The sequence below is a fragment of the Typopeltis vanoorti genome, chromosome 9 (genome assembly GCF_054136105.1).
Source record: "Typopeltis vanoorti isolate ZY-2024b chromosome 9, IOZ_Tvanoo_1.0, whole genome shotgun sequence".
In the NCBI taxonomy this organism is placed as follows: domain Eukaryota; kingdom Metazoa; phylum Arthropoda; class Arachnida; order Uropygi; family Thelyphonidae; genus Typopeltis; species Typopeltis vanoorti.
Genome location: NC_143557.1, coordinates 51,378,409 through 51,392,174, shown reverse-complemented (window position 1 = coordinate 51,392,174; position 13,766 = coordinate 51,378,409). Strand labels below are relative to the sequence as shown.

Below are 13,766 nucleotides of genomic sequence, written 5' to 3'. Positions count from 1 at the left end.
ATAAAATGGGAAAATTTTCTGTTAATACATAAATACCTACTGAGATAAAATAAATATAAATAAATGAAATTAATTTTTAATAGTAAATCCTATTTTTTTGACAAGTTTTTCTTTTGTTTTACTCAAGTTGAAATAAAGTAAATTGTTCTTAACTTTCAAAAACTCTAAAATTACTTAACTATTATAAATTATTAATATATCAGCTACTTTATTACTGCCATGTACATGGCCTTCGGAGTGAAATGATTGCACACTGAACATTATATGGATAAAATATTTGCTACAAATAGAATGAGGCTAGAGACACAGGAATCTAAGAGACCTGAACAGGAAATAAATGTCATAACGAAGAAAACAATAATTTTGTTTTGTTCATTAATAACATTATTCTTCCCCTTGACAATGCTCTAATAAGCTGCCCATATTCAGACTATTGTGATCTAACCCTAAGCCCATCGACATAGAAATTATAATTTATAATATCCTCACATAAAGGATGTATAAAATCTCATTTAGAAATAAGATTTTGTATGTCTATTCTGAACTGCTGCTTTTAAAAGTTCATATTTCTAAACCATACAGTGGGAGTTGTCATTACTTTATAAAATTTAGGCTGGATTCCTTATCTCGTTTTATTCTTCTTTTAATATATGTCTGCAGATTTCGTGAAATTTTTTCATCTGACTTTTTAGGTATTATTATGCAACCTAAATAATTAACATGTTCGCACCAGGTAGCATCTGCAAGTGCATAAACTGCTGGCAGGAAGTAGCTTTACCATATGCATGTTGCTTCTGCATCAGGCAGTAACATTTTTACAAAATATGCGTAGACTTTTGCTGGTTCATGAATATATATGTAAGAATTTATAAGGCAGAAAACTGGAATAAGATGGTAACAATTATCTTCATTAAAAACAGGAAGTTTCACCCTAATTACATAGGATTTCTTCAGGTGTAAACACCAAAATGTAGACAAACAGTAAAGACTAACAAAGGTAACAACTACTATGTAGTTATACAAAAGACTGATTTTTAAAATATCTAATTATGCACTGCATTGTTGATTATGTTGTGTGTGTTTACACATCGGTGTACACCTGTTTGGCTAATAATGGCTAGGACATATTCTGACAAGTTGATACTTGGGTTTATATTTAAATGTTTTGGATCCAATGCCATTTCTAAGGATTTTCAAATTCTTCTCTCAGTTATGTCATAGCAATGGTGTAATAGTTTCTAATTTATCCCACATCACTTGATGTCTCATTGTCAAAGTGTCTTGTGGGCCAGCTGAAGAGAGTACATGTGATGACAAAGCTGAGGCCTCACTTTTTTCGGTATTCAATATCCTGAATATGTTCTTCAATGCATTTTTCGATAAATTTTTCTGTCTGTCCATAATAAGATGGCATGCATTCACACCATAGCTAATAGAAACCCTGATATTTAAGTGGGCCACAATGAGGTTTTGTGGATCACAGTAGTGATCTCATCTTGATAAAAAAAAAAAAGGGGGGGGTGAATACTGTTTTGATTTTATATTCTCTAAGTATATTTGCAAGTTTTATGGAAATCAAACTAATATATTGGAAGAGTGATAAAGCCTCTGTTTTCCTCGTCATTAGAAATATCTCTAATCTACTGTGGGTTAAGTAGTTTAGAGATAATGCTGTCATCATAGCCATTCTGAAGAAAGGGATTTTTTAAATATTGGAATTCTTCAGCTAGTTCACCTTGTCAGTAATGAGCCAGTGGGCTCTTGCTACTAATATAAAAATAATATCCAATTTTTGATATCTATATGATGGGAAGAGGCATGTAGATAGATATCTGTCAGTGTGTGTGTGTGTGTAGGCATTCGAAATATAGAGACTTTTAATTTATCAGATTCCTTAGTCGAAGATCCAGGAAAGGGACTGAACCACCATTAGATTCTAACTCCTTGGTGAATTTTATGTTAGAATGTTGATGAGTAAAGCAATCATGAAATACAGAAGTGAAGCTAGTCAGTTCATGGTTCCAGACTATGAATATATCATGAATATATTTTTTCCATAATTTTGGTTTATGATGGTCTCTAGGACTTTTTTTTTTCAAATGCTTTCATATAAAGATTTGCTAAGCAGATGACAGAGGACTGTCCATGGCTAGACCAAAGTTCTGTTTGTATGTTATATTACTGTACTAAATATCCAGAAAAGTAAGATGTTTAAGTCAGCTTAAGAATCAACTTATCATGGACTTCTCAAAAGCTTTTGATTCAATCAATAGACAAAGGATGTTCAAAATTCTCAATTATTATGGCATATCCTTGAAAATAAAAGTAATAACAGAACCTGCATTATGCAAGAGTAACGGTTGGCTCTGTCATCTCTCTATAGAGAGGTGACAGAGCTTTCTTATTTACAATGAAGTTCTTCAAGGAGGATTCTTTGGTACTGCATCTTTTTATTATTACCTTGACTATGTATTCAGACTCACAGAAATGGGTACAGAATAACTCTTGAAGATTTGGTAAAATCCACATAAATCTTTGTTTTGCAAATGATGCAGTGCTAACAGATCCTAACATTCAGACTGCAGCACTGACTGGGTGGCAGGAGCAGTAAAACTAAATGGCAATAAGCCCTAAAGAACAGAACAAAACGAAATATTAGGCTAAATGATCACTTTCTTTGAAGTAGTAAGATTTTCAATACCTTGGTTCCTACATTGATATGTTGACAATTGAAAATTAATTCCATAAATGTCTAAGTAATATCTGGTAATTCAATGTCTGTCTGTCTGTCTTTTGTCTATACAAAACCACTAGTCAAATCATAATTACATACAGTTCCCAGAAATGCAACATCATTACTCAGTTAGCAGTTATTACCAACAGCTTTGGGACATGCCTTCCATCAATACTATGATACACATTCCTAATTCTTGAAGAAAGTCAGCAGAGAGCTAACAGAAAACAATTCATTATCCAAGTGTCAGCAAACAAAGTTTGCGCTTGAAAGTATCTTCAGGACTGGGGTAAGGTGGTACAACACCAGGCAACTCGTTGCAAAGGTGGAGCAAGCTACCAACACTCCTGTCTCAGTATCTCCTATAATGCAAAACACAACGAGTTGCCCTGGTGTTGTACCACCTTACCCCCAGTCCTGAAGATACTTTCAGGTGCAAACTTTGTTTGCTGACACTTGAATAAAGGATTAAACTAAATTTATTATACTCTAACCAAGTGAAAAATAAACTTTCAACATCTTTCTCTAAATCCAGAGTAATTTATTAAAAAAGGGTGGCACACCATTTCGCAACTCCTATAGGTAGAGATAACCTGCGAATGCTTCTGCCTGGTATCTCAGCTTGGGCCTGGCTCTGACTGAAGAGACCTCAATAAAGGTCAAAACTAGTCTGGGTAGTGGCCCTTCCCTTAATGCATAACATTAGACATATCTGCAAGGAGATGTGTTTTGCATTATAGGAGATACTGAGACAGGAGTGTTGGTAGCTTGCTGCACCTTTGCAACGAGTTGTCCTGGTGTTGTACCACCTTACCCCAGTCCTGAAGATACTTTCGGGCGCAAACTTTGTTTGCTGACACTTGGATAAAGGATTAAACTAAATTTATTATACTCTAACCAAGTGAAAAATAAACTTTCAACATCTTTCTCTAAATCCAGAGTAATTTATTAAAAAAGGGTGGCACACCATTTCGCAACTCCTATAGGTAGAGATAACCTGCGAATGCTTCTGCCTGGTATCTCAGCTTGGACCTGGCTCCCACTGAAGAGACCTCAATAAAGGTCGAAACTAGTCTGGGTACTGGCCCTTCCCTTAATGCATAACATTAGACATATCTGCAAGGAGATGTGTTTTGCATTATAGGAGATACTGAGACAGGAGTGTTGGTTTCTTGCTCCACCTTTGCAAGGAGTGCCCTGGTGTTGTACCACCTTACCCCAGTCCTGAAGATACTTTCAGGCGCAAACTTTGTTTGCTGACACTTGGATAAAGGATTAAACTAAATTTATTATACTCTAACTAAGTGAAAAATAAACTTTCAGAAAACAATTCAGAAAAGTCAGCTCAGGCGTTTGGAACACAGAGACATCCACTCTTATGTTCAGTGCTCATGCTCTCTATAGACCAAATATGAACACAGGGGAAGCCCAAGAAAACAGTTTTTGGCAATAAAATAAATAAATTGTTTTTTTGAAGATGAGACTCGAGAACCATCTGAAATTTACCAGTTGGCACATAACAGGACAACTTGGCTCACCTACATTTAATAGACTATCTCCATGAGTTGCTACTATAATCTCTGTGTTGAAAGTATAATCACTTGGTTAAACTATAAATTAAAGATGCCAAGAAATTATATTCTTGTTTAATGCTTCATCCAAGTATAAGTAAACAAAGTTTGCAAATGAAGTATCTTCACAACAGGGCTTAGTATCCCATAATGCACAGCACACATCCTTTAGGGTGTGATAATGCTGCTCATTATGGGAAGGGCCACTACCCAAATCAGTTTCGACCTTTATATGGGAAATATATGCCTTCTGCGTTACTTCAATATTGGTATCCCTTCTGGGTCTGATTCCACTGACGAGGCCTCAATAAAGGTGGAAACCAGTTTGGGTAGTGGCCCTTTGCATAATGCATAACATTATACACATTCTAAAGAATATGTGGTTTGCATTATGGGATACTAAGGAAATTGATGTGAAGTCATTAGCCTCTATATGCAAGTAGCCTGGTAGTAAAGATACTTCATGCACAAACGTTTTTTGCTCACACTTGGATAAAGAATTAAACCAAGACTATAATTTCTTGGCATCTTTAATGTATAATTTCTGTATATACTTCCCTAACATGAATAAAAGATGAGCATGATGATGTAAATAGAAGATTTTGAAGTGTGATTACTATTCCTGTTCCACTTTCAATCTTGTTTCCACCCAAATAAATAAAGTGTACCTCTCTTTATCTTTCTAGATCCTGTCAATCCAACCTCATTTCAAGAATGTTGATATTCATGTCTTCCATTTCCTGTTCAATATTTTGTAGTTTGCCTTCTCAAAATAAACTTTTTACATTCAACATGTTGTTTAACATCCAATATTTAAAGAATATTAATGACAAAAGTTAACACATTCAATTCTGTGAATCAAATACATAAAAATATCTATTATTGAGGGAAGTTGGTAAGTCCTGTTCCTTATTTCAAATTGTATAGATTTCAATTTGTATATAGCCATAACTAAAAAATTGTCCTTTGTACACTCTGCAATGTTTCAAAAATCTGATGTAGTAGAGGTCTTCAAAGAGAAAAAATTGGCATCAATTTTACTTATGCATAGTCACTCAGAGAATAATAAAAATCCATACCTCAATGTAAGCCATCCCAAATATGAATTGCAGGTCAGCTTAAAAAAATGACAAGTCTGGCTTCACTAACAATTAGTGTCAATTCAACACACACACACACACACACACACACACACACACACACACACACACACACACACACACACACAGCATTCTCTTTGATCATATCTTATGTGTAAATACATTTACACTGTTTAAACAGATAGCGAGTACACTAATGATTATTCTCTTAAGCTGTGACTGTTCAGTGATTAACAAAAAAAATATCTGGTTTTGGAACATTTCTATGTTTTCTATTCAATGGCTGTTAGATCAATAAATAATATATGATTTTCTTTTTAAATGTCAATAAAATCATCCAAGATAATTCCTTTCAACATCAGAAAAAGAAAGAAAGCCAATATTCTTTCCTTGTATTTATTTTTAAGGGAATGCTCACAATTCTCCCTTCTATTTTCAGATGTATCTGTTTTTCTCACACCTCTCTCTTATATTCTCTCCCTCATATATCCATTAACTAAACTTGCCATATCTTAATACAGCAAACTACACATTATCAGTACACTAATGTGTGCTGATAATGTGTAGTTTCAATGATATATCATTACAGCTGTGCATTACAAGTGCCTAAGCAGTGAGAGATTTAGTAATGGCAATAAATATATGTTCATTTGTGACATATTTCATATGAAACTTCTCACTCACTTATCATTAAAAACAGACATAAGAAGGAACTTCACATTATTAGCATTCACGAATGTGTGAGCAAAGCTGGTATGATTCACTTAAACAAAATGGGGGAAAAAAAAGTAAGAAAAACAGGTGTCTGATGCCATGAAAAAGCAACAGATCAAGACCAAGCTCCTCACAGATTGATGTAGTCAGAAGTGTCTTAGAAGGCCAAAATACAAGATCTGACAATAATGGACTCCTGAGAGATAAACTAATTTGGATGGAATATGTCAATAGAAAGTTAATATATATACCATTCATATACTATCACATGTCCTATATACCATTTAAAAGTACATACCAAGAAATTGATGATTATCCACCATACTCTCATTTTTAATTACCTTCCTTGACCCATTCATGAAAATTACAACTTATATAATATATACATACACAAGATGGGTACTCAAAAATAACTGGAATCTGAACTTAGCACGAGCACATTTTCTAATCATGGATAATGCCGCTAGACATTATGAGTGTGCAGTTTTCTGCAGCAGTCTGGCAAGTGATGTCATCCTATGTGAACTAGTTTATTGTTCTGACTGCTTTTCTGTTAATGCTTACAAGCAAGTTTGGTTATTTTGTGATGGCTGGCCACAAGGAACATAGTGTGTGCATGAAATTTTGTTTTCCTTTGGTAAAACTGCAACTGAAACTATTGTTATGCTTTGCAAGCTTTTAAGGATGGCACTTCAGGTAAAACACAAGTCTACAAGTGGTTTTCCAATTTCAAAAATGGGGACATATCAGTTGAAGACTAACCTCAAATTGACCAAACTTTGACAAGCATAAATTATGTAAATTCGAAATCAACGAAGATCATCGAAAGACCTTTGAGCAAGTTTCTAAAGATATGGAGTTCATGCCAGCAAATTTTAACAGAAGATTTGCAAATGAAATATGTCCACACTAAATCTGTGCCTTGTTTGCACACAGAGAATAAAAAATAAAAAAAAAATTTTAAAAAAATGTGTGAATGTTTGCAGCAATTTGAGGAAGAAAGTTCTTAATGACCAGAGATGAGTCTTGGTGCTACAGTTATGATCCAGAAACAAAACAAGCATCAAGCTAATGCAAACATACAAATACATCAAGACCAAAGAAAGCACGTCGAGTTCGATCAAGCATCAAGACTATGTTGATTTGTTTTTTTGATGTGAATGGAATTGTACACAAAGAATTTGTGTACAATTCCATTCACAACATTTTTATCTCAACGTTTTGAGAAGACTGCATGATAGTGAGCAACGAAAACATTCAGAAATGTGGAGTAGTAGAGATTGGTTGCTGCACCATGACAATGCCTCAGCCCAGATGGACTTGTTTGTCCAACAGTTCTTGATGAAAAACAACATGGCGGTTGTTCCCCACCCACCCAATCCCTCTCTCTGTGACTTTTTTTTATTCCTACGGATAAAGAAGATAATCAGCATGAAGGAATTGAAGTAGAACCATGTAACTTGCACATTATTCTACATACTCCCACAAAGTGTTATACACTTGTTACAACACTGCTGCATCATTTACTATCCTCTGAGAAAAAAAAGTCTTTCCCTTGTTGTACAAACCAGTCCTCAGCTGCAGATTTGACTAAATCTGTGGTAAATTTTCTTCCTTTCAAAAGTCTCTTTAAATTTGGGAATAGGAAATAGATGAGGCCAGGTCTGGCGAATAGTGTGTGTGAGGCAGACATTGAAAGACCAAGTTATGTATTGTCTGTTGATTTTCATGAGCAGTGTGAGCAGATACACTGTCCTGCAAAAGCAACATGCCTCTGCTCAGTTTCCCATGGTGTTTTTCCTTCAGTACCTCCTTCCATTCCTTCAGAGCTGTTAATAAACTATTGCTATAACAGTTTCATCTTTTTTGAAGTACTTGGTAAGGATTACACCATTCATATGCCAAAAGACAATGGCAAGAACCTTCCTTGCTGGCTTTTGGGTTCGGAACTTCTTTGGCCATGGAGAACCTTTGTGTCTCCACTCTGACTGACTCTTGTTTGGTCTCTGGGTCATAGTGACGACGCGATGTTTCAACAGTCACAATACAAGCTAAAAAATTTGCACTTCATTTCTCATAATGAACCAAAATCCCTTGAGATGACAGTACATGTTCTCTCTTTTGATTGGCATTCAAACATTTAGGGACCCACTTCATTGAGAGCTTCTGAATATCCAGATGTTGGTAGATAATGACTCCAACTTGTTCACTGGATTCCCCAGCATCTTTTCAATGTTTCTGACTGGCATTTGTCTATCATCAAGGATATGATTGCTTGCACTGCACTGATGTTTTCAGGTATGATCACTGTTTAAAATAGCGATTAATGAGATGCCAAGTTTAAAACTGAGCATCTTAGAAAGCCCAGTTTTATATATATATATATATATATATATATGTGTGTGTGTGTGTGTGTGTGCGCGCGCATTAAAGATACCAAGAAATTTTAAATACTTGGTTTTAATCCTTTTCCCAAGTAAGCAAACAAAGTTTTGCATGTAAATGTATTCACATCTGAGCTACTTGTATAAAGAGGCTAATAACTTCATATCACTTGCCTTAGTATGTATCCCATAATGCAAAGCACACCCCCCTTTCAGGCATGTATAATACAATGCATAATGTTTTGCTTACTTGGGAAAAGGATTAAAAACCATGTATTTAAAATTTCTTGGTATCTTTAACTTATATTACACCCAGGGTAAAAAACTTTCTACATATATATATATATATATATATATATTCAATTCTTACTCTGTGTTTTCACAACTATAAGGACTACTACTATAAAATGTCATTTTTGATTTGCAGTATTATCATAACAAGAGAAACAAACTTGATTCCAAAGCTTTATAAAAGAAATATTTAATTACTACGAAGTAATTTTGTAAAAAACAAAAATATCTTTCAAAGAGAGGACGTACCTGAATAACCTATTTATCCACAAACTAGTATCTGTTACAATCTGTGTAGCTAGCCTTCGTAAATGTTTGGTTTCAAGAGTTGATATGTATGCTGATAATGTATGTGAAACTATGGCTATTTTTCCAACTTTATCCAAATGCCGTAAATGACCACTGCCAGAGAAAACTCATTTCAGTTAATTAACAATATTAACTAATAATATTTAATTTAAAATGTAACAAGTAAGCAAAATATAATCAAATCAATTCACTTAATTTATGTATCAAAAAATTATATTTAAACGAATCCACAGCACATATGATAAAACGAACTAGTGACACTGTGAGAATTAATAATGAAGAGTATGAATGAAAATGTCAAGAAAGGTAGTCAGCATGATGCCCAGGCATAGCTTCTCAGTGAGAAGCTGAGTGAACGAAAATTATGAATGGGTTGAAATGTTTGGAATTATGCCAAAGCAGCTATTTTTATAAGGCCATTGCTTATTTTGAAGGATAAAAAAATCCAAGATTGTAGAAGGAAAAGCCCTGTTACCTTCGTACAACACTGGCTAAATGATAGTGAAAAGTATACTGACAGAGCAGTGAGAAGAGAAAGGAGTGTGTAAATGTGTTGGATGAATTTCAATGGATGTGAAGGAACAATGTAAGAACAATGGATTAATGTAAGAACATCTGAATGCATCTGAGTCAAGTGGAAAGGCTGTTGCTAGAAGAATGAATAATAATGAGGCAAAGAAGAGATGTCATGAAGTAAGATATGTGAAAGCAGAAGAGTAAGATAGCTGAAAATAAAGAGCTTGTGAATGAACAGGAAATACTGTGAGAAGAATTGCATTATGAGATATGAGAATTAGAGAAGAGGAATATAAAATGGACAGAGAAACATGGAAATCCTTATGCCATGTCTACCTGGTTAGATTGAACAGGGAGATAGGGCATAATGAGAGCAGGATACTAGAAACAGCAGCCAATGTGTGTATGAGGGTGATCAACATAAGAAGGGGATATGCAAGCTGGGCCTGGAGTGAAATATGGAATAGCTGATAATAAAGAAGAAAAATCTACATCAAGTATGGAGAAGCCACACAAGAAGTGGCATGGTTGGTATTAGTTGTAAATCCAAAAATGAGGTGTTTACAAATACTAGGAGTATCAGAAATAAGGGAGATGAAATTCTTGCTTTGATGTAGAGTTCAGTTATCCAATAATTGCTGTTACAGATGAAACAAGGTTGGATGACACTGATACCCTGGAAGGAAGCAAGATAGAAGGGTATGATGTTTTTTGTGAGAACAGGAGAGGCCAGAGTACTGATTGTACTTAATTACAATGGAGAGATCGCAAGAGGGAAGAGATAATGGCAAGGATTTTGATGCAGTGTTGTAAGAGATGAAGATGGAAGATGAGTTAGTTAATGCAAACAAGAAAATCATTATAGACATATGATCATAGACAGAGTGATAGTGGATAAGGATCTGAAATTTAGGGGACACATTGCCAAAATTGTGAAGACAACACAAAACATTCTGGGAATGATGCGTAGGACACCGACTTGTAGAAATAAGGAGATTCTTGTTCCATTGTATAAGGCTTTGATTAAGCCACACATGGCCTTCGGCGCACAGATTTGGTCACCTGGTTTTCAAGAGGATGAAGAGATGTTGGAAAGGGTCCAGAGATGACTTACTAAAGTAGTTTTCTGATCTCTGGAATGTCGAATATGAGGAAAGGTTGAGAAGATGCAATTTACAGCGTCTAGTGGATAAGAGGAAGAGGGACGATATGATAGAGACCTACAAGTTAGTAAGCGGTTGTTATAGGATCAATGTTGGAGAGGTTTTACAGCAAATGGTGGGAGATCAGGGGAGAACCAGAGGACATCCCTGGAAGCTGTATAAGGAAGGTGTGAGCAGGGGAGTGAGAAGCAGGTTTTTTGCATGCAGAGTTGTGAATGATTGGAATGCCTTGCCTGAGACTGTGGTGTCTGCAGAGAATTTGAGTGTGTTTGAGGAGCACAAAACAACCTCCTAGATCAGTCTTTGACTCCATGGGATCTTGTGATAATAATAATTATTATTATTTATGGCATTTAGAAGAGCGGTACCCAGGAAATTCAAGTTTTCTGAGGGACAACTAACTTGGGCAGTATGTAACAGGAGTACTCGTGAAATGAGAATCATTGATGCCATTGTGAATGAGTTTTGAAATCTGCTTCCAGTAAACTAAGCGACTTCCTGGTAGCCAGCCATACAGAAAGCAAATAGCATCAGGCAATAATATGGAATGATGAATACTAGTCAAGAACTATAACAACAGCAAATACAATTTTAAAGTGTTCAAAGGTTAAATAAAGCAGGTGTAGAATTACTAGCTGAATGGAGAAGAAATTAAGCATGTAATCTATAAGGCAACATTATAAAAACATTAGTGAAAGATAATCAATTACCTGAGTTTAAAAAAAAAACAGTCTAGAAAAGTGACCTCTAAAGAAAGCTAAAGTGCAGTATGAATAGCGATTAACTAATCTGCGAAGAAAAATTCCAGAAAATTATTTTGATATCTGAACAGTAAAAAAAAGAATAATTATATGAAGATGATTTCAAATGATGAAAATGGTAGACTGATGACCACTGCAGAGAATATAGAATATTTAACACCCCAACCGGCCATGATGGTTGGGGAGTTGAATATTCATAAATATCAATCTTTTCTATGTTATGGAGCTATACTTGGGGAGCTCCATAACTATCACTACAGGATCCTATGCGACTTCTATTCCTGCAGTGCAGGGTGTTTGCCAGGGTGATCCTCTATCTCCCCTTTTCTTTAACTGCGTCATAGATGAGTTTCTTCACTCTCTTCCTAGCCATATAGGCTAATCTCTGGGCGCTTCTTCCTTTAATACTATGGCCTTTGTGGATGATCTTATTCTCATAGCCTCTACTAAAGTAGGCTTGCAGGAACTCCTTGACCAGGCAGTTGACTTTTTCTCTATTCAAGGCCTTTCTATTAATGCAGAGAAGTCCTGCTCTTTAGCTTTTGTCCCCTTTGGTCGTGACAAGAAGCTAAGGTCGAGACTATATATTTTTCCTTGCACGGGAGGCCGTTGCATGCTTTGACCATCCTGGAAGAGTGGAGATACCTCGGTATATCATGTTCACCCCAAAGGAAAGGTCTTCTGTCCCTTCTATCCTAGAAGCTGGGATCGCTTCTTTGAGGAAAGCTCCTCTCAAGCCCCAGCAAAAACTGTTTCTCCTTTCCCACTATCTCCTACCTCGCTTTTACCACAAGTTGGTGTTTGGTAGGACATATATCTCGGTACTGTCCCGAATGGATAGGGCTATCCATTCAGCTGTGAGATCATGGCTCCGACTGCCACCAGACACCCCTACTGCATATTTCCACGCAAGGGTGAAGGTCAGCGGGCTTGGGGTTCCATCACTTAAATGGGTGATCCCATGCTTGCGGCTGTCCAGAATCACAAAATTAGAACTTTCTTCCCCTATCTGCAGAGAGGCTTTCTAAAGGCTGGTCCCATTATCAAGGTACCTTAATTGAGTCAGCACCTCCAGAACACAAGAGATGGGCATCTCTGCTGCGCTCTTCTGTAGATGGTGCACCTTTAAAAGTCATATCTGGTGCCTCCCCAGCATGATTGGGTAAGAGATGCACCAGACTCCTCCCTGGGTTCGAGTATATTGACCTTATCAGGACGAGGATCAATGCCCTACCCACTCTAGCCTGCACAGCTCGATGGAGTAGTGACAACTCAAACTGTAGGGCTGGCTACCACTACAGTGGGACACTGTCTCGTATAGCTCAGTGTTGCTTCCACACCCATGGGGTCTGCGTGCGGAGGCATGACGCTGTGGTCTCCATTCTGAACAACCGCTTTAAGAACAAAGGTTGGCAGACAGTGGTGGAACCACATTATAGGACCTCTGTGGGTTTGTGTAAGCCAGACTTAGTGATTAAAAGAGATGGTGATGTATGGGTAGTTGATGCCCAGGTGGTGGGAACAGGGCCCCCACTAGTCAGTAAGATACGGGAGGAGCATGGGGGCAACTCCAAAGTTTACTAGCGCCACCATCTCTTTACATGCTGTATGGAGCACAGATAGCTATAAGGACTTAAAACAACTTGGGCTTACGCAGAAGGATATAAAAGTTCTTTCCTTGAAGGCCCTACAGAGCACACTGGTAGCATGGCATTGCCACCAGAGAATTACTACAATGATAACTAGAACAGGCATAGGGTAAAACGCTTGTAAAGGGTTAGGCTTATATCAAGTCTGGACGAGATGTCTGGTTGTGATGTAAGGGTAGTACTGCCCATAACCAGTACAAAGTTTAATAAAATAAAAAAAAATTTTTAAAATTTAACACCCCAACTGGCCATGATGGTTGAGGAGTTAAATATTCATAAATATTAATCGATGGACATAAAATTCTGTAACTCCTATTGAATAACATGGATAAGAAGTGCAATTTGGTCTCATTATTTCATCCACCACGGCCAGTAGAGAGGTTAGTAAGCAATTAATCAGGGTATATCATCCTCACGTAACATTATACAAAGTTTGCATACAGAGGGATAAGTAGGTCTGTTTTATTATTTTGGATTTAAGACTGAGGCAACAAAGGTTACAAGACCAGTGTATTATGTTTGTAAAGATGAGTGAGGAGGATATATATGATCATTAGTTACACTGACTCGGTGA

General features: G+C 36.4%; 1 protein-coding gene across 1 annotated transcript in view; it reads right to left on the bottom strand.

Moving 5' to 3' along the window:
* LOC150103039 (putative pyridoxal-dependent decarboxylase domain-containing protein 2) overlaps window positions 1-13,766 on the bottom strand; it is a 468,473-nt gene that overhangs the window by 360,375 nt on the left and 94,332 nt on the right. Inside the window, exon 5 of the mRNA XM_090397610.1 lies at window positions 9,044-9,196. Within this exon, the coding sequence (XP_090253736.1) occupies window positions 9,044-9,196 (153 nt within the window). The remainder of the gene's footprint in view (window positions 1-9,043; window positions 9,197-13,766) is intronic.